This window comes from Peromyscus californicus, unplaced genomic scaffold, assembly GCF_007827085.1.
Source record: "Peromyscus californicus insignis strain IS unplaced genomic scaffold, ASM782708v3 Scaffold_15__1_contigs__length_86483966, whole genome shotgun sequence".
Lineage (NCBI taxonomy): Eukaryota > Metazoa > Chordata > Mammalia > Rodentia > Cricetidae > Peromyscus > Peromyscus californicus.
The window spans coordinates 64746924-64768769 of NW_026294447.1; the positions used below are offsets into that span (position 1 = coordinate 64746924).

The following is a 21846-nucleotide window of genomic DNA, read 5'->3' on the forward strand; positions in this document are numbered from 1 at the left end:
TGGTAAAATAGGATATCCTGGGAGATCTCAGGCAGGAAGGAGAATGAGCAAGGTCCCTTGAGCTCTCGTTATCCTGCAGGGGTGGAGAGGAGGATGCTGAGGGGAGGCACAAATACACCCTCTAACAAGCTCCCAGGTGACCTCAGGGCTGCTATTGTGATTTTCATTCCACGTAACAGTCTCTCACTTGAAAAACAAGAGAGCATTTGTTGGGTGGGATCTCGTTGGAGGAACGGCACTTTAGAAGAGGAGCCTGAAGAATTCAGCTATGAGGATCAGCTTGAACCAGTTGCATAAGTCAGTTCTTGCCAGCATTTAAAGAGAAAGTAAGATTCCCGAGGCAGTTCCTTAGCTGGTAGTTTCATTCATGGTTGTTAGTAAATATTTTTTTCAGATTATTACAATTTTGTGCCAGAATGTTAGAGACTGTCTTCCATAGTGGTGTAAAAATGTCTCATTCTTCTTGAATGCTCATATCAAATTAAATCTTATGGGATAATTTGCACATTTAAGTTCTGGTCTGATTGTATTTCCCACCAGGGTTGTAAAACAGGCTCCTTTAGAACAGTTTTATCTGTCATGGAAAAACGGGAGACATTTGTCCAAGCGGTTTCTAAGGAACTGGTTGAAGATTTTCTGCAGTTTGTTCAACTTGACGTAAGTTGTGTGATTTACTTTTACTATAGTTTTGACTCGGGATATAAATAATATTCTAAAATCATGTCACCAAGTGAAATACAGTTCTCTCAGTGAGATCTTAGGGGATGAATGTTTATTTTTAAAAAGATAAGTAAATTCTGTAGAATTAAATGGACCCACTTTGGGGCTGAGGTAAAAAGTAGAAGATAAACAGGAGTGAGCCAAAGAGCTCATTGAACTGAAGGGATCCCTAAGGACTGGAGAAGGCAGACTGTGTTTTAACCTGAAGAGGGCTGGCAGGGCCACGGTGCAGCGGTAGATGCAAGGAGGGGAAGGCAGCAAAGACGGGAAGCTGTATCACCTTTCTGTTGCCGCCATAAAACACCATGACCAAAAGCAACGTATAAAGAGCTTATTTTTGGCATATGCTTCCAGAGGGGTAAGAGTCCATCATGGTGGGGAGGTGTGCCAGCAGCAGGAAGCTGAGCACTCACATCCTCAACTCAAGCTTGTGCCGAGGAAACTAGAGGTGAGGTCAGAGTATATATGTAATGTCGAAGCCTGACCCTAGTGATGTATTTCCTCCATCAAGGCTCTGTCACTTGAACCTTCCCAACAGTGCCACCGACTGGGAACCAAATGTTCAGATACCCGAGCCTATAGGGAGGTTCAAAGTTTATCCAGTAGGCAGAGAGTAGCTAGCATGTAGACAGGAGAGGAACCAGGGGAGGGGAAACCGGGACAGAAGACAATAAGAAGAGGGAAGAAAGATTTGTCTCTGGGAACACATGTCTGCCTGCATGTGCAGAGCAGCTTGAGGGACCAAGCCAGGTACTGGAGAGTGTAATGCTGCTTAGCATTGGTATTAGATTTGCTGTGGAAGTTGGAAGCCTTCAACTGCAGAGATACTACCATCATTTGGTTGGATATAATGGTGAGTGACCAGCCTAGGTGTGGGAAAAAGATGACTGTCTATAGGGTATGTCCAGGGTGATGGCCATGAGACAGATTGACAGCATATCTGAAGGTCAGAGAAGTCTGGGTGCCATGAGCTATATAGGTGGGAGCTCTCTTGTGGGAGGGTATGGTGTAGGGTGTAGGAGCAGTGGGGGGACCAGAGTGCAGCCATGCACTAGTGCTGGGATAGATGGGCCTTTGTGCTGGGAGCCTTGAGCCAGCCTGACCTATCCTGATTAAGGTTATGCAGTGAGCTGGGCAGCGGTGGCACACGCCTTTAATCCCAGCACTCAGGAGGCAGAGCCAGGCGAATCTCTGTGCGTTCGAGGCCAGCCTGGTCTACAGAGCGAGATCCAGGACAGGCACCAAAACTACACAGAGAAACCCTGTTTCAAAAAACCAACCAACCAACCAATCAAACAAACAAACAAACAAAAATAAATAAATTTATGTGGTTATATTAGAATTGTGCCTTACTTGGTTTCATCAAATTGAGTGTTACAAAATGCCAATTTCTGTAATGGCAGTTTTCAGTAGTTTAACCTGATAGGAGCTAAGGAAAAGATGTATATCAGTTTGAGACCTCTTGGTTGGGTCTCGCCATCTGAGTGAATCACTGTGTTCTGACATGTGCATTACTAACAGCCACTACCTTGCAATATTGATGATAAAAACCAGAATGTTTATACACTAGCAGTTATAGCACGCAGAACACTGAGGCCGAAGAACCATGAATTGAGGCTTGTTGGGCTACGTAATGGGTTCCAGGTCAGGCTGGGCTACAAAGAAAGACTGTCGCAAATAACCTACAGAGCTTATTGGGGAAATAGGACTGGAGGCACAATACTAACATATTTTTGCCTGTGACACATTAAAGATAGGAATCTAATAAACATAGTAACAGGTTAAGTCACTAGGAAACACACATGCTAAAGGAAGTATGATGCTTTCCTTTGAGAAAATTGGGAGTTTATAGTTAGAAGTAAATGGCCAGCTTGCACAGAGCCTGCCATTCTTGTGTGAGAAGGGAAAAACCAAGAGAGCAGAAACGAGAAGGAAAAGCTAGCTTCAGACAGGTGGAGCATTAGTGCTTAGAGTGCAGTGTAGTGGGTGTGGGGGGGGGGGCTGTGATCCATGGAGGGGTGCAGCTAATGATTATATTTTTAAGAAAGTATCTTTGTTTTAGAAAAGTGCACCCCTATAGAGTCACATGCCTATAACTGCCTTGAATTGTTCCAAAACAAAGAATGATTCCAGGATAAAGAATACAGCAATTGGTAACCACTTGTACATTTGGAATTTTTGTGTATGGTTGTACTTGTGTGTATGTCCATTTTACATGGGGTACACATGTGGAGACCAGACGGCGGTCTCGGGTAGGTCTCAGGTGTCCCATTAGTCTGGAACTTGGCCGTGTAAGCTCTTGTAGGTAGCCCTAGAACTTCCAGAGGTCCTCTTCTCTTGTCACTCACCTCAGAAATCAGGAAGTACAGAGTCAGGCTGCCGTGCCCAGCTTTTTAGGTGAGTTCATGGGATCCAAACTCTGGTCTTCACAGGCACTTAACCAACTGCGCTGTCTCCCCAGCACTTTCTTGAAACTTTTATTTAAGCTTGCAATGCATTCTGGTATTTTTCACATGAGTTTTTAGTTTCTCTCCCTACGTTTCCCTGTCCCCCTGCTCCCCTTCCATGTGCCTCCATCCTCAGCATCTTCCTTTCTGCTTGCATGTCACATGTGTACTCCTGTGGTGCTCTCTCTTGCCCCCAGCACCACTTTCTGCCCTTCCACGGTCTCTTATGTAGCTTCACAGCCCGCGCCACTTTCACACCCACTTATATACATAATATATAGAAGTTAGAATCTGCGTATGAGAGGGAACAGGCAATTTGTGATGAGTCTGGGTCACCTTTGTTAATGCAGTACTCTGTAGATGTATCACTTTTCCTTCACACTTCATTTTTCTGTACAACTGAGCACAATTCTATTGTATATAACTTTGTTAAGATCCTTAAGACACGACACTTTAACCATTACTTTTAGTATATATTTATGTTTCAACAGTTGTCACAGTAATGCCCTTTATAGTCATTTTCCTGATCCAGGATCCAGCTCGGTGTCAGACTCTCCCTGTAGCTGTCACATCTCTTAAGTGCTCTTTAATCCAGGATTCTTTGCCTTCCTATGCTTGCCACAGCACTGAAGGTTTGAAGGAGTTGGTGGTCTTTTTTATTCTTTTCATATTAGCCAATCCCATCAGATCTAGTGTCTCCTCTTTGGCAGGAGCTGCTTAGCAGTGTCAGCCTCTCAGGACAGTCCTGCTATATGGGGGTCAGTGGGTGGGTGAGTAAGTGTGTGTTCACAGTCTGTAGTAGAAGCTTCGTGCTTTCCCTTTGTAACCATGGGCAATTTGAGGAAGCCCGTAACTGTAGATGACCTGCTTCTCAGCACACTTCTGTTTGTTTCAGTATCTGTGGATACTTCTTACCAGAGTCTGTTACTATGGTAGCCATAAAATTGTCATTTGTAAACTCTATATTTCTTTAGTATTTATTCATTGGTGCTCTGTAGCATATCTGTGCTATTAATGAATGAATGATTTATAATTTATTAACTTATCGTATAGTCTCATTGGTGCTAATTTTATTCTGTAGACTATAATCTATTATTGTTACTGTACTTGTACTTGGATTGTCCCAGAGCAGCTGCTGGAAAGGCCTCTTACTGGGTTTTGTACCTTTTGACAATGCCTGTTCTTACTGTGTCAGAGAGAGATGCGCAGTCTGCCCAAGTGAGAAGAGAGTCTAGCAAGCCGGAGGTCGTGGGGGACTCCCTGGCTCAGCAGAGACTGCAGTCTAGGGCTGAGGAGCAGGCGGGCGATGTGGACAGTCTATTTGGAGCACAAAGAACTGGAAGGAAGGGAATTGGAGCCTCTGGTTGCTGCTCCTGTTCCGTTATTTGCCTCTAGCATCTTCTGTACCTGATGACAGGCCTGGGGAGGGTGTGGACATTTTTATTGATTTTAGGGACTTTCAAGTGGGTGAAATTTTAAACTTTAAAGATCAGGTTCTAAGGAAGAAGAGGTAAAGGCGAGATTTGATGCTTTCTGCTTGGTAATTCTCTTCTTTTTCCCTGTTAGAAAAGGATTTGAAAACTAACCAAATGCTTAAACATGTAACTAATTTAGTACTTAAACTTTTCTATTAATACCATTATGAAAAGAATACAACTAATTTTTCATATTTTGTGTTTTCTAAAATTCTTTTTGCAGAAAGATTCTTCTGATCCTTTCAGCTTAAGTGAGTTACTCGATGAATTATCAAGGAAACAGAAAGAAGAATTATGGCAAAGGCTGAAGGACTTACTGACAGAAACGTTGTTAGAAAGCCCTGTGGATGGGTGGCAGACAGTGGAAGACCAGGGTGAAGATGGAATGGAATCAGAGCACAGTCCAAAGATGGTATTTGACTTTCAGAAATAAAAAACTTCCTCTTTACTGTGCTAAGAAAAGATCATTTATTTGAACTTTCTTCTTGAAAGAGTCTCATTTTCAGTCCTGGCCAGCCTGAAACTTGCATGTGTACCCAGCTGGCCTTGAACTCAGAGCTCACCTGCTTCAGTCTCCTCAGTGCTGGAATTAAAGACATGCATTCATCATGCCCGGCTTGAATAATTGAACTTTTAGGTTAAGAAAATGTGCAGTGTGCCAATTCCTTTCACTGTAATTTTACCTGCTGGCCAGCCCTGCTATTACTGTTCGGCTACTCAGTGTTAGGTTCTTTTAGGTTATTTGACTTATATTTAATTTTAGTCTGCTTTTTACAATAAGCTAGAGGTAGCTTCATTTCAGAAATTTAGTAGCTGTTTGATTTTTTTTTTTAAAGTTGAGTGTTAAGTTCCTTATTTTATCTCACTTATGTTTTAATTTTCTTTTTAACAGAAAAAGAGCATAGAAATAACACATGCAATTACATCTGTAATTCTTGCTTCTATATCTGTAATAAATGAACATGAGAACTATGGGGCCCTCCTGGAGTGTGCTGTTATATTAAATGGTAAGTGGCATGTTCAGTAGTGGGCACTAACATGACAACTTTGAAGAAGTGGTGACCTATTTTCACGAGCAGTGTGGCAATCTGAAACAAAACTTTAAAGGCATGTCTCCGCACTCAAGTTCTCTTCTGTCAGGGCCCCCTGAGGAACTGAGTTCGCTCGGCTGATGTGGGTTCTGAGTTGCTGACTACTGCTACTTACAGGTTCTTCAGGACAATGCCTGGACTCACAGGACTGATGATAACACGTGCTGTTGAAGGGCATATCTGACTGCAGATTTCTCAGTTTGTACCATGGCCACAGAGCCCAGGAATCTGCCGTTGAATTTTTTCTTAGAGGGTGACTGTTATCTCTGGAGTCATTGTTGATTCTCATAGTCAGTTCTTGTTAACTTTTAACTGCCTGTAAAGCTGTGATTATTAAACGGGTACACTAGTCTGACTTAATGAAAAACCTGGTTATAAAATATTTCCACAAAGTTATTTTATACACATAACAGTAGTTTTAAGGATTTCAAAGAACTGTCTTTGGAGTGCTTTGTTCACTTGGGTATAGTTTCCTGGAACAGATTTTCTTACAAATTCTCAGTCTTAGTGTCATTTGGGTATCTTTATGTTTTTAGGATGCTGCTTTAGTCTGATTTCTTGAAATTAGCATATTTTTTTCATTTTTAATATTTTATATTTTAGTTCAGTGTAGTTTTGTTTTGTTTTTTCCCCCCGAGACAGAGTTTCTCTATGCAACGGCCCTGGGCTGTCCTGGAACTGGCTTTGTAGACTAGGTTGGCCTCAAACTCAACAGCGCTCGGTCTGCCTCTGCCTCCTGAGTGCTGGGATTAAAGGCTTGGGCCACCAACAACTGGCTTTTAGTATGTTTTCAATCAAAATAGAATTACATCATTTTCCTCCCTCCAGCCCTCCCAGCTACCCTCCCTTCAACCCTCTTTCCATGTTACCATCCCAAGTTGATAGTATCTTTTTCTTTGATTATTATCTTGTTACCCCAGTCAGGATGAAAGTTAGTTTTCAAGTGCTTTGTGAATTTTACTACCAGCTTACTTATAGCCTCCAGGTGCCTGGTTAGACTATCATCGTAGTTGCTGCTAGACTTCCAGTTACTTTAGGAGCTTTATATTTGTATAATGGTATTCAGGCATCTGTGGGTAATTATGAGCACATTATTAGCAGTTTAATTACTGAACCTTTCTGTTTCTAAAAGCGATATTTTCTGTACTGATTGTTGTTTGCTTTGACTGTTTTACCACCTTTGCGCCTAACCCTGAGGCCAGCACATTGAGACTGTGGTGGGTTGGGGGTCAGGACCTGTCCTGTGGTGCTGGAGTTGTAGTGATATCAGGATGTATTAGTGTGAGGCTTCTGGGTCTAAAGTTCTCTGTTTTGTTGTACCTTCTTTTATTTTTATTTTTTTGAGACAGCGTTTCTCCGTGTAACAGTCCTGGCTGTTCTGGAACTCTCTATGTAGACCCAGCAGGCCTTGAACTTATAGACCTCCACCTGCCTCCGCCTCCCAAGTGCTGGGATTAAAGGCGTGTGCCACCACTGCCCAGCTTTTTGTACCTTTTTTTTTTTTTTTTTTCGTTTTTCGAGACAGGGTTTCTCTGTGTAGCATTGCGCCTTTCCTGGGACTCACTTGGTAGCCCAGGCTGGCCTCGAACTCACAGAGATCCGCCTGGCTCTGCCTCCTGAGTGCTGGGATTAAAGGCGTACACCACCACCGCCCGGCTTTTTGTACCTTTTTAAAAAATAGCACTTGTTAAGTCTTTTTAAAAAAATAAGTATTGGAATTCCATAAATGATGTTTGTTTGGCAAATTAAACTAATATTTGTCTAGCAAGGCCTTGGACCAGGTCATAACACTGCACTATTGAGTCTGAATCAGTAATAATTTGCTTAATAACAGAAAACCTTTGTGCTATGTTTCAGGTATTTTGTATGCACTACCTGAATCTGAACAAAAACTCCAGAACTCTATTCAGGATCTGTGTGTCAAATGGTGGGAAAAGGGCCTGCCTGCCAAGGAGGACATGGGAAAGACTGCATTTGTCATGCTGCTAAGGAGAAGTCTGGAGACCAAAACAGTATGTTTGCTTCCTTTAGGAAATACTTAGTGAGGGTTGGATTAGCTAGGAAGGGGTGGATCTATAGCTTCCCAGTTTAGAGATGTTTCTTACAAAGATGTATAGAGGTCAAGAGTGATACACAATCCATGGTGAGATTTAAAGTTGGGCCTTTTCTTGCGTGTTTTCCCCAGGGGTGTGGCTGCTGTCCTCTTTGTCCCATGATGGTGAAAGGGTGGTTACTCCAGCTCTGTGTCGTGATACTGTTCTGCAATGGAAAGAAAGCAGGGGTGCAGGAAGGACCAGAGTTTCCCGGACTGAGCTGTGCAGTGTGTTTTCCTGAGTTGTGGAGTGGAGGGTGGGAGGAGATAGCTGTGGCCCTCTGAGAGGTCGGCATGTCTTAGAGCAGGCTGGGCAGGTAGTCAGGAGTGTCCTGGATAAAGGTAGACATTAGGATTTAGGATTGTGGGAATTATTTCACATTATTGTGAAGTCCTAGTTGTGGCTGGGCCAAAGAAGAACAGTTTACAAGTTTGAGGCCAGCCTGGGGTAGGTGAGGCCCTATGAAAAAAACAAACAACAGTCCAAATGTTCTGTAGAACTACACAAAATATTTGCACATCCTAAATTTTTTTTCAGTTGTCACTCTCTCCTACTTTTTTATGATCCTATAATCTTCATTATTTATGATATAAAATATGTACTTAGCTTGAAATACGACTTTACTGTTGATTAAAGAAGAAATGACGGAAACAAGTTCTCCACTGTCCTCTCCTGTGTGGTTCTCAGGTCGCAGATGTGTGTCGGTTGTGGCGCATCCATCAGGCTTTATACTGCTTTGCTTATGATTTGGAGGAAAACAGAGACATTAAAGACATGCTGCTCGAGTGCTTCATAAATGTTAATTATATCAAGAAGGAGGAGGTAAGTGAGCAGTGTTTTTTCTTTTTTCTTTTTGGCTTGTTGATGGGCTATTAATTGATTATTTTCTCAAGTTCATGGGGTTGCTGTTTGTGTTGGGTTGTTTTGTGGAAAAGCCAGCATAGGGGCATGGTGGTACACACCTTTAATCCCAGCACTTGGGAGACAGAGGCAGGCAGAGCTCTGAGAGATCGAGGCCAGCCTGGTCTATAGAGTGAGTTCCAGGACAGGCACAACCAGGGCTGTTGCACAGAGAGAAACCCTGTCTTAAAAGCCGCTCTGCAAAAAAAAAAAAAAAAAATTGAGCTGTGGACTTAAACCACATCAATTGGACTGGATGGCCCTGATGGATCACATGCTTCCTCTCCCTGGCTTATTTCTATCATTAAATTGGATGGGAATAGGTGGGTTGTAGAGTACTGGAGGAGCCACAATTGCATTTTAAATGAAGAGTGAGTGTTTTATACATATGTATAAACTATATATTATACATTTTATATATATATAATATATCTATATATATATATATCTGTGCTGGGTGGTGGTGGCGCACACCTTTAATCCCAGCACTCGGGAGGCAGAGGCAGGCAGATCTCTGTGATTTCAAGGCCAGCCTGGGCTACAGAGTGAGTTCCAGGAAAGGTGCAAAGCTACACAGAGAAACCCTGTCTCGAAAAACCAATATATATGTACCTTTCATGGTGAAAAGTGGTTACTTGTTGGAGACTGCCATGGGGCCAGACTTTCTACATAAACATATACACATATGTAAGTGTGAGAAAGCATATCCCTATGGTTGAGATCTACTCTCTTTCCTACTTCTACAGGTTATTTTTTTTTTTTTTTTGGTTTTTCGAGACAGGGTTTCTCTGTGTAGCTTTGCGCCTGTCCTGGAACTCACTTGGTAGCCCAGGCTGGCCTCGAACTCACAGAGATCCGCCTGGCTCTGCCTCCCGAGTGCTGGGATTAAAGGCGTGCGCCACCACCGCCCGGCAACAGGTTATTTTTTGTAGAAGAAGTTGTCTTAGAGTTTCTGTTGCTGTGATAAAATACCACATCCAACAGCAACTTGAGGAGGAAAGGGTTTATTTCATCTTAAAATTCTCAAGTCACACTACATCACCGAAGGAAGTCAGGGCAGAAACTCAAAGCAGGAATCTAGAGGCAGGAACTAAAGCAGAGACCAGGGTGGAACACTGCTTACTGGATTGCTTCCCATGGTTTGCTCAGCCTGCATTCATTTTTGTTGTTGCTGTTTTGTTTTTTATTTTTTGAGACAGGGTTTTTAAACTTTTATGTAGTCCTGGCTGTCTAGGCATTAAGCATAGGTTATTGTTATTTTAATATTGTTGCTTGAAATGTCTTCTTTCTTTTTTAAGTGACAGGATCTCACTAGATGGCCCTGGCTAGCCTGGAACCCTCTGTGTAGATCAACCTAGCCTCGAACTCACAGAGATCCTCCTGCCCATCGTGGGCCAATCTCATGAGTGAACTAAGCAAGTTCACTGCAAATGGCCAGTTCCAGTTGAGATGTGCTTTAAGTTTAAAGTGCACATGGACTAGAGAACTTAACATGAAAAAAAAGGAATGTGTATTAATGATTTTTTATATTTATTATACTCATTGTAAATGATATTTTATAAATACTTCTATGCATGAAATATTTTTAGAGCTAGGGCTATAGCTAAGTGGTAGAGATCTTACCTAGCATATATGAGGCCCTAGATTCAATTCCCAGTCCTGCCAAATTTAAAAAAAAAAAATGTAAATAAACATAATCTTATATTAATATGGTTTCTGGAGAATAGTTCTGTTATGTAAGGTCACTATGTAGTGGTTATTGAGTGTGGACTGTGTGCCCTTGCTAGGGTGCAAGGTGACCATGAATACAGTGCATTTGGTTGCATGTGTCCTAAAAGACCAGTCTGTAGCCATTTCTCCTGAAGCAGTAGAGAAGGCTTCCAAAGATCATTCCTCAGGGCCTGAGCCCTGAGTAGAAAGTCTGGTCCCATGGCAGTCTCAAGTCCCCAGCCTGTAGGGCATATAAGATTGGCACCAGTTTCTTTGGCTCCACCAGAACACACTGTCTCTGACCCTGACTGTGGAGGACAGGTGCTCTTTGAGACTTCCGGGAAGCACGTGATGTGGCTTGAGGGAAGTGGCAGCAGCACAGTCACTGGTACAGGGCGTGTGTGGAGAGGGCTCGTTCCTAGGGTGGTTGTTACGATAACATCATTATTGGGAAGATGACAGGCATAAGGGATGCACCTTCATCTTCAGGATTGTGAGGAAGTTGGTGAGAATAAAGTTTAAGATGGGGTCAAACAAAGATTTCAGGCATTCTTTGGTTTTGCATTTTCTACTACCCATGATAGCCAGACTGAAAGGTTTATGGACCCATGTGAAGGTCTGTATGGCTGTCTGAGCTCTTTGAAGACAGACGCTCAGTGCAGCTGCTGTTCTACCCAAGGGAGGCATGTCTGTGGCCCCACAGGTCTCTGCTGTTGGGAAGCCACCTGTAGCACTTTCGAGTTCAACCCCTGTGCAAACATGCCACGTGATAGTGACACAGGCCTCTTTTTTTATGACTAGCTGACTTTGGATGTGCTAAACACTTAAATATTTGTTATTAGATGAGTTTCATTTAGCTGCACCTTTATTTATTTATTTGAGATGATGTCTGTTGCCAGGCTGTCCTTGATCTTGTCATACTCTGTCTCAGCCTCCCACGTGCCCAGCTTATTCTCATTTTTTTTTTTTCATTTACAGGGAAGAAGATTTCTTAGTTTTCTCTTCAGTTGGAATATAGACTTTATTAAAATGATCCATGAGACCATTAAAAATCAGTTGTCTGGATTACAAAAGTAAGTACTACAGGTTTTATTCTGACTTTGAAAGGTTCTCTTGGCTTATTTTAAAAGTTTCGTGTGTGTGTGTGTGTGTGTGTGTGTGTGTGTTGTGACTTCTTATTGCCTCAGCTTCCCTGTTGCAGCTGTGCACCACCACCCTGTTTATATTAAAATATTAGGTAGTTGTTTTCCTCTAATAAGTCATTTTTCCAGTAGTGCTATTGAAATTGATATTTTAACGTGTAGTTTTTAGTTCTCCTCTTTCCTTCCCTCAAGATGGTGTGTTTGCTGCCCAGGTTGGTCTCCAGTCTCTGGAGTAGCTGGAGCAGAAAGCAGGTGTTTGTCAGTTGTTTGACAGTTAGAGCTTTGTCTCATTCACAACGAAGTCCATGTCATTAGTATTCAGGGGACATTTTGAGTATAGAGTGCACCATCTAATTGAGTATGGGCTGAGCTGTGTGGTTGTGAGGAGCTGTGTAAGTAGGAAAAGCCAGAGGTATGACATTCTGGTACCTCCTCTGCATTTTAAAAAAGGCATTTCTTACATCTGAGGTAGGCTACAGTTTCTAAATTCCTTAGTGTCAGGTAGCTGTATAAGCACTGAGTTGGGATTTGATTCTAATCTGAGTGCCGAACTCTTGCTGTATTCTAGATTGCTTTCTCATATTTCCTTTTTTGTAAAATATTTTTGCTGAACTAATTTCTAAACTTAGGTGATTCTAAAGCTGAATCCTATTGTAACTTTTCCTGTATGTATAGAATTAGTGTTTTTAATGATTTATTTATTTGGGTATGGGTGTGAGTGTGCCATACCACACATGTGGAGGTGAGAGTTACTTCTCTCTTCCCACCAGTTGGCTTCTAGGTATTGACAGGTCACTGGGTTTGGCAGCAAGTGCCGTTACCTGTAGCTTGAGTTTTCTCTTAGGGTCCCGCCAATCCCCAGCAGTCTCTTAGCCCACTTATAAAATAAACATACAGATGCTTATATTGCTTACAAACTGTATGGCCATAGCAGGCTTCTTGCTAACTGTTCTTATATCTTAAATTAACCCATTTCTATTAATCTATAAGTTGCCACGTGGCTCGTGGCTTACTGGTACCTTACATCTCGCTTGTCATGGTGGCGGCTGGCAGGTCTCTCCCTCCCTGCCTTCCTGTTCCCTCAATTCTCCTCTCTGTTAGTCCCGCCTATACTTCCTGCCTGGCTACTGGCCAGTGTTTTATTTATTAACCAATCAGAGCAACACATTTGCCATACAGAACATCCCACAGCAGTTACCAGCTAAGCTCTCTCCCCAGCCCACATCTGAAGTGTTTGACTTTAGAGTTAGTTCTGAGCCTGTGTTGTCACTGTGTCCCAGGAAGTGGTAGTGTTCGTACTGAGGCCTTGACTGAGGAGTCTTCTTCAGCCTCCTTTCCCCAATCCTGTCATCCTCCTCTTTCCATCTCGGGCAAGTAACATTGCAGGTGATTTGTGAACCATATCCTATGTCAGTTTCCTCTTCCTAGGGCAGGAGAGTGACTTAAGGGTGGTATATGGTAAAGGTATAATGTTTAAATATGTATTAACATCTTTTTTTTTTTTAAGGTCTTTGATGGTGCACATTGCAGAAATTTATTTCAGAGCTTGGAAAAAGGCCTCAGGGAAAATGTTGGAGGTATTTTCATTTTATTTATTATCTGTTGTAGTCTAGTTACTTAAGTATCCAAGGGTGGGCTATTTAAAACTTGTGCCTAGTCTATCTGAAAATAAAGCTGATTAGTGATGCTGATAGAAATGTGACAGGCTGACTCCTGTTGTTGCCCACATGTTGAGGCATCGCCCCAGCTATCACCTTACTGGGATGTATAGTTTCAGTGAAGTCCAAGGGCTTGTGTTCCGTATTCTGTTATGTCTGGGTCTAGACTGTCCAGTTACTCCTGGTTATTGGGCTGTCGGAGTGTTGCTAGTCAAAGGGTGATGTGTTGCAAGTCGGGTGTACTGGGCTAAACAAAATGTACTATTAAAATAATTTGACCTGCCGGGCGGTGGTGGCGCACGCCTTTAATCCCAGCACTCGGGAGGCAGAGCCAGGCGGATCTCTGTGAGTTCGAGGCCAGCCTGGACTACCAAGTGAGTTCCAGGAAAGGCGCAAAGCTACACAGAGAAACCCTGTCTCGAAAAAACCAAAAAAAAAAAAAAAAAAAAAAAAAAAATAATTTGACCTGTTTCTTTTTTCTGTGTTTGTTCTGGCTACTTGAAAGTGTAAAGCTGCATTTGTGTTTGGACTGAGTTTCTGTGGATGAGGCTGTTGAGGACCCTCAGGTGCCTCTTTCTGTTATGTTAAGAAGTTGGTACCATTTGCTTTGATTATAGTTAACCCATCGCAGCTGTACTGTCTGGTAGGAAGATGTAGCTTTGCCATTCTCAGCCTCAATCGTCTGTCACCCCATTGTCTGTTTTCTCATTCTATGTTCCTGACTCTTCTCTGTGGAGAGCTGGCAGCGACGGTGGAGGTGGGAAGGCTTCCACAGGGCAGTGGAGTGCACTTGCTGATGATCATGCAGTTTCTGTCCACACTGCCTTTCTGCCTGCTTACACTCTATAGCTAGTATTTGCTACTTTCTTCTACATCTAGAGATCAAAAGTTACTACATTCTGCAAACACTTTATAAACTAGTTTAAAAGTGTGTAGTCTTTTTGGCAGGAGGGCAGAACCAGGGTATCATTCTGCATTATTTTAGTTAGCTTATTTTTTGTTTTTAAGTTTTTATAACTCATTTTGTTATTTTAATTATGTATCTCTGCGAGGGTCTATGCATGGTTTCATGCACATTGAGTTTCAGGTCTGTGGAGGCCAGAGGCATTGAATCCCCTGGAGCTAGAGTTACAGAAGTTGTGAGCCACCTGACACATGTCTGAGAATCGAACTTGAGTCCTCTGGAAAAGCAGTTCTTAGTCTCAGCTACTGAGCCATTGCTCCAGTTCTTCCCACTTCCTTTTGTTTTTTGAGTTTGGGCTGGTCTTGAATTCATGGTCCTCCTCCCTTGGACTTCTAAATGCTGGGAATTACAGGTTTGTTTCATCATTTTAATTCATATAGAAAGATAGATACATATATACATACGTGTGTGCATGTATGTATATATCTTTTTTTTTTTTTTTTTTGGTTTCTCTGTGTAGCTCCGGCTGTTCTGGAACTCACTCTGTAGACCAGGCTGACCTTGAACTCCCAGATATCCACCTTCCTCTGGCTTTCTGAGTGCTGAGATTAAAGGTGTGTGCCACTCCTGCTGACCATTTTTATTTTTAATTTTTTTTGTATATATTCTTTTTTTTTAACATTATTTATGTTTTGTACTTGTGTATGCATGAGTGTGTGTGCATGTGTGCTGTGGCATGTGTGGAGGTCTGAGGACAGTTTTCAGGAGTCAGTTCTGCCACCATGTGGGTCTTAGATACTAGACTCAGATTGTCTGGCCTGGCAGCAAGTGCCTTTTATCAGGATCTGGAAAGCTACTCTCATGGCTTTGCTTGTTGTTTTCCTCTCTATGTTTGTGCCATTGATGTGTCGGAGGTGCCTGTAGAAGGGAATGCCATATTCTGATTGTTCCAGTCTGTCTTTATGGCACATGTAACTTGTAGGACAGGTGGCATAGCTCCTGTCTCATTATTTGTCAGATAGCATGTTATCCCACATTCAGAGATGTATCACTGATGTCAGGGAAGGTCAAGATGTCCTTCTCTAAAGCCACTGAATTCCTGGCCCTGGAGTGCAGGGCAACACATAGTCTACTGGGCCTGGCTTTCTGTTGTCTTACCCTGTGGCTCTTTAGCATTGTGGGTTGTCAAGGAGCTTCTCACACACTTTTCCCCAGCACTTGTCCTAAAAGATCTCATTTTGGTCTCTGGAGTTCTGAGTTCCACGGTAGAGGCAGTTCCACTGCATTTCTGGAGAGGTTCTTGAAACAGGTTCAAGCTGGTGATGTTCATCCAGGTCAGTGTGACTGTTTTGAGGTCTCTCTCTGTCTATGTATACTGCTTTTTCCCAGCCTCTCCTTCATCTGCTGAGAGCTGGCTTCTGATGATCGTGGGGAGCTTACCTTGCTACATTGCTCAAACTCACCATCAGATAAAATAGAAGCAAACTAAGTGTGTTCTTTGTATTGAAACTGAAGGAACAGTGAGAGGTGTGGACATATAGTAACAGCTCTGACAGAATAGCCTAGGCTTTCTTAACTAAAGGAGGGATCCCATTCTTGCCTGCCAGTGCACACTGCCTGTGGGATGTCTGCTTGTCATTGCTCTTATTGTTTCAGACCATTGAAAATGACTGCATCCAGGACTTCATGTTCCATGGCATCCACCTTCCAAGGAGGTCTCCAGTGCACTCCAAAGTACGAGAGGTGAGTGAGGCACCTCTAATCCACCAACTGTGAGCAAATTTGTGGAGATTCTATTTCAGCTTTACAGGTCCATGTATAGGTAGTTGGTGAAAAGAAATTACTTGAAATACACTGTAATAGTAGTAAAGTAACCCCTGTCCCCGGTACTCTGCAGTTTCTACCGCAGACTCATTTCATAACTATAACTCCCATCATGTACTGGATCTCTAGAGCTCTATCAACCACAGTTGATATTGGGCCTCTGAGCTGCATCCCTGAGTTCTGGGCTGCTCCCATACCCGGGCACTCTCCATGCTGCCTCTTCAACTGTGAATTCTGTTTGAAGCTTGTCTAATGGAGTTACTGTTCTGCTGGGAGGTCTTGGGAATGAGGATAGTAGTAGGAATTACAGATTTAACCCAGGCCTTTGGCTCCTTCATCCAGTGAGGTCTCTCCTGAGCTGGGCCATGTTCATCCTAAGCCAAGAGGTTCCTGAGCTTGGATACATCAGATCACCTACAGGGCTTTTGAGCAACACTGGGCTTTGCCTTTAAGTTTCTGATTCAGTGGTACAACCAGTCTAGGCCCAATCCAAAGTGGTGCTTCTTGGCTGGCCGAGGATTCTGTAGGACTTGAGGGCCTTGTCTCTGCCCTAAACAATTTTGGAGGCGGGCAAGACTTATCTCCATAGGTAGTTCTATTTACTATAATGTTAGAACTTTTCTCTGAAGAAATAACTCATTCTAAAGAGTTGGGAGTGCTGGAACTTGATTGTTTTTGTCGACCTAGAGATGAACTCAGGACCTGTCCATGCTAGGCAAGTGCTCTTCCACTGAGCTACATACCAAGCCAGGGAATGCTTGAACTTGGAGCAGATATTGGGTTCCTCTCTTTAGTGGATCTTAGCACAGATTGTGATATGGAAACTGCCTGTAGTGACCAGGAGGTTTGTCAGGGGACAGCTTTGGGACCAGGGTGACATTGGTGAGAAGGGTTGAGGTTCATCTTAAAATAATTTTATTATTATTATTATTTTGTTTTGTTTTGTTTTTGAAACTGGGTTTCTTTGTATAGTCCTGGCTGTCCCTTTGTGGACCAGGATACCCTCAAATTCACAGAGATCCACCTGCCTCTGCCTCCCAAAGTGCTGGTATTAAAGGCTTCCTTCCTTGGTTCCTTCCTTCCTTGAAAAAACAAAATAGTATAGTATATTTAAAAAAAAAAAAAGGCTGACCACTCAACTGCCTTTTCACTATACTTATCAAATTAAAAAGATTTGAAAGGCCAACTGGTCAACCTCCATCTAAATCTAAAGGAAAAAAACAAACAACAAAAACCCACATAGCTAACTGGTCGACCTTGTCCCTTCAAGATTTAAAAAAAAAAACAAAAAAACAAACAAACCCACCATACAGTATTGTTGTATGTATTTGAAAAAACAAACAACAAAAAGTATAGTATATTTAAAAAAAAGAAAAAAAAAAAAGGACCAACCACTCGACTGCCTTTTCATTACATTTATTAAATTAATAAAATTTAAAAGGCCGACTGGTCAACCTCCATCTAAGTCTAAAGGTTGGTGGCGGGGGGCACACAGCCAATCAGTTGACCTGCATTTATTTATATATATTTTGTTTGTTTGTTTGTTTTGGCTAAATTTAAAAATTCATAATTTCACCCCACCAGTCAAAGGAGTTTCTCAGAATTCTGATATTTGATATCTTGGCAGTTTGTTTTTGCTACCAGCTCTGTGATGAAGAAAGAAAGGGTACACTATCATTAAGCCAGCTGGGCCTGTGTGCTTTAAGAGTAACTTTATGGCAAGTGAATTGTGTTTCTCTTAAAGTCTTTCTGTGAATTGAGAATACCATCCATACCAAAACATGATAGCATTGTACTCAAAAAGAAAACTCCACTAACAATGAGACTCATAAAAACAAATGAGTGTGGTAGTGTCTGTTGTAGTTCCATTGATCTGGAGGCTGAAACAGGATCATGAGTTGGAAGCTAGCCTGAGATGTGTAGTATGAGACATTTTCAAAAATTTAAAAAGAGAATGAAACCCTTCATTACAGAAACATGCTCATGCTGTAGTTCACTGAGGGTTTTCACTAATATATTTTCTGGAGGAGTGGATTCCAGTGATAAAGCAAAATTGATTTTTTTTTTTTTTTAACTTGAAGGGACGAGGTCCACCAGTTGACTAGGTTCAAGGGTCTGTACAGAATTGTGGGGCAATTCTGACTGTCAGAGAAAAAGATGGTCTGTTTCTGATTAATCATAAATTTTGGGAGGAAGCTAGTATCTCACTTAAGCTTGTGCTAAAAGGAGTATTCTTTTAGAATATTTGTAGGCACCTGTTCATATGCAGTCTTAAGGTAGCTGGTGCCTATCTCTGGTGGGTATTGGAGCCAATAGTTGGTTAATGAGCATTTGAATCCAGAAGAATCAGGCAAAGTCCTGTTCATGCTCCCCTCTTCCATTTTACTCATCAAGTCAGAGATCTGTGGCGGTTATGTGGCCATTGATAGGCTAGTAAGAGTTTAATTTTTAGCCAGATGGTGGTGGCACACACCTTTAATCCCAGTACTTGGGAGGCAGAGGCAGGTGGATCTCTGAGTTTGAGGCCAGCCTTGTCTACAAAGTGAGTTCCAGGACAGCCAAGGCTACACAGAGAAACCCTGTCTTGAAAAACTGAAGAAGAAAAAAAAAAAGGAATTTAATTTTTATATTTATTTGTTTTTTGAGATGAGATCTTGCTGAGTTGTCCTGGATGGCCTGTTGCTCCTGGGCTCAGCTTTCTTCTGTCTCAGCCTCTCAATTAGTGGGACAACTGCCATGGATCACTGGGTGGTAGACATTAGAACCCAGATGATATTAGAATTCAGGGCTGTGGATCGACACTTTAGCCAAGACTCCTTGTGATTTGTCTTGTATCTGTTGTAGGTCTTGCCAGAGAATGTTGCAAGTGTCACACTGGTGGGATGGAGCAGAATAAACCTTTCCTCTGGTTTCTTGAGTTTTTTGTTTGTTTGTTTTGCGATAGATTCTTGTAGCCCAGGCTGACTTCAAGCTCACCATTCTTCTCCCTCATCCTCCTGACGGGTATACCACTGCATCAGCCTCCTGAGGGGTACACCACTACATCTGACTGAAATGTTTACAAATAACTCCATAGCCTTTGTTTCCTTTCTCTTTCTTTGGCCTTTAGGTGCTGAGTTACTTTCACCAACAGAAAGTCCGTCAGGGAGTGGAAGAGATGCTGTATAGGTTGTATAAGCCCATCCTCTGGAGAGGACTGAAGGTAACGTTTAGTGTTTCCTGTGTAGCAGGTGCTTCAAATTGAGCCTCTGCTAATTCAGAAGCCTACTAAGGCGGTGGAAATGAGAAGGGAGAGGCTGCTTTATGACTTTTCAGAGCAAAATTTCTTATGTTTTTGCACTGTGTTACCTATCCTAGCCACCTGGGCTCAAGTGATCCTCCTGCCTCAGCCTCATGTAGGTATGCACCACCATTCCTGGCTCTCAGTTTTTATCCTTTATGAAGACCATTTCTTCGACCCACTTAACTTCAAAGGTGGATCAGTTCTCTACTGAATAAGCAGTTACTGTGACAGACAGTGCAGAGAAGGACTGACTGGAGGTGTGCACAAACATCAGTGAGGCTGGGTGGAGTCACAGCTGTGCCACCTGCCTTTTCTTACACTCTCATGCCTGAGACAAGGGCAGAGGGCAGACACTGAGTGTTTTGTTGAACACCTCGTTTTATACAGATAGAATCTGGTTTGACTAGAAGGCAGTAACCATCTCTTAATGATACAGGAGCTCTTGTTTTTTTTAAGGCTGAAATTGCGAAGTTTAATTAAATGCAGCTTTAAAGTGAGGAAGTTGGTCTTTAAGATCTGTTGACATTGAATTGAGAGTTTGGCTTAATTTAAGGATGACTTTACAAAGTTTGGCTATTTACTTACTTTTGTGATGCCAAGAGTAGAGCCCAGGGCCCCACACATACTGTGTATTTTTCCACTAAGCTACACCCACAGCCTAGTTTTGCCAATTTAAAGGTTAAAATAATCTTTTTATTTTTTGTTAAATTGTATTTATTTATGGGTGTAGGGAACATATGTGGAGGCTAGAGTACAACCTGCAGGAGTCAGTTCTCTCTACTGTGTGTAGTCCTAGGATTGTTGGGTGCAGGAGCACATGCCCTTGCTCTCTGAGCCATCTTGCCAGCCCCCAAAATTATCTCTGATTTGGAAATGAATTTCTGCTGAAACTGTGGAAGCATTAATTTGGGAACACTGGACTCTGTGGACTTCTGAAACTACTCCTGTTTTTATAGGCCAGGAATTCTGAAGTTCGGTCAAATGCTGCGTTGTTGTTTGTCGAAGCATTTCCTGTTAGAGACCCAAACTTCATCGCCGCTGAAATGGACAGTGAAATCCAGAAGCAGTTTGAAGAGCTCTATGTATGTATTGCTGTGCTGTGTGTTCATTGCTGACCTGTATGCCTTGTAGCTAGCTGCAGGGCCAGTGTTTGCCAGTAGGGCCCTCCTGCAGAGGAGTACCCGCTTTGCCCATGTCCTCTTTAGTCACTCCTGAAACATTCCATTATGTGTCCTTATGAGTTTACCAGGATTATGGGTTTGCATGCCCTGTCTCCAGTAGTCGTGTTGTCACTTTGACTTCTTTTCAGTTTATCTCTACCGCTCCCACGTAATAGCTTTGTGACTTTGGGCAGGTCCTTGTCCTTTTCAGTGTCTTCATCTGTGACACCATATGGAACATGTGCAGATTCTATTTCATGCCTTTAGTCTGTAAACAATATAGTAGACTAGCTACTCATGTAACCCTTATATGGGAAGCATGGATTGATGCTGTGTTGCTTTATATGAGGGACTGAACATTCTGCAGATTTGGCATTCTGGAAGTAGTACCCTTGAGGGTGCCTAGGGACATGGACTGAATGGCCAGTATTTCTGCAACCTTAAGTGTCTGTTACTAAGTTTTAAATTCCCAAAGTGCTAATATGTAACACAAACAATAATTTAAGAATTGTAACTCCCCCCCCCCCCTCCTACTTCTAGAGCCTTTTAGAAGATCCTTATCCGAGGGTCCGTTCCACAGGCATCCTTGGTGTTTGTAAAATAACGTGTAAATACTGGGAAATGATGCCCCCAACCATTCTCGTTGACCTCTTGAAGAAAGTCACAGGGGAGCTGGCGTTTGATACAAGTTCAGCTGATGTTCGTTGTTCTGTTTTTAAGGTATGGTTTTTAAAGGTATAAAGGTAACATTTTATTGTAGAATAGTTTTGTAGAACTACAGCGATTTTTTTTTTTTTTAGGGAATAGAGAAAAGGGGGGAAATGTTAGAAAATCACATATTGTCCTACTCAGTAGAGAAATGTTACTGATACTGTAGTTGTTTTTCTTTTTCTTTTTTCCTTTTTTTTCCCCCTTTTTGGTTTTTTGAGACAGAGTTTCTCGGTGTTGCAGTTCTGGCTGTCCTGAAACTCACTTTGTAGACCAGGCTGGCCTTGAACTAGCAGAGATCCGCCTGCCTGTGCCTCCCAAGTACTGGGATTAAAGGTGTGCACCAATACCACCCGGCTGTGGTTGTATTTCTAGACCAAAACTATAGCTTTTTTTTTTTTTTTTTTTTTTTTAGTAAAATTTTATTTATTTTTAAAGTTACAAAATACGTGTATGGGTGTTTTGGGTGTATGCTATGTGTGTACTGGGTGCCCATGGATGCCAGACTAGAGTATTAGATTTCATGGAACTACAGTTACAGATGGTTGTTAGCCATGTTCATGTAGGTGCTGGGAATTGAACTTAGGTCCTCTACTAGAGTAGCCAGAGGCATTGGATCCTCCTGGAGCCGATCTTTATTTTTTCTTCCAAATTTAACTTTTTATTGATTCTTTGTGGATTTCACATCATGCATCGTGATCCCACTCATCTCCCCGTCTTCCCATCTGCCT

The 21846-nt window shown here is 42.2% G+C and overlaps 1 protein-coding gene across 2 annotated transcripts in view; it reads left to right on the top strand.

Moving 5' to 3' along the window:
* Ncapg2 (non-SMC condensin II complex subunit G2) overlaps nt 1-21846 on the top strand; it is an 83104-nt gene that overhangs the window by 15498 nt on the left and 45760 nt on the right. For both annotated transcript variants that reach the window (XM_052739181.1, XM_052739179.1), the window contains exons 2-12: nt 541-657; nt 4866-5054; nt 5535-5649; nt 7591-7745; nt 8514-8648; nt 11415-11509; nt 13086-13155; nt 15797-15883; nt 19074-19166; nt 20204-20329; nt 20948-21127. In XM_052739181.1, the coding sequence (XP_052595141.1) occupies nt 580-657; nt 4866-5054; nt 5535-5649; nt 7591-7745; nt 8514-8648; nt 11415-11509; nt 13086-13155; nt 15797-15883; nt 19074-19166; nt 20204-20329; nt 20948-21127 (1323 nt within the window). In that variant the 5' untranslated portion in view covers nt 541-579. The remainder of the gene's footprint in view (nt 1-540; nt 658-4865; nt 5055-5534; nt 5650-7590; nt 7746-8513; nt 8649-11414; nt 11510-13085; nt 13156-15796; nt 15884-19073; nt 19167-20203; nt 20330-20947; nt 21128-21846) is intronic.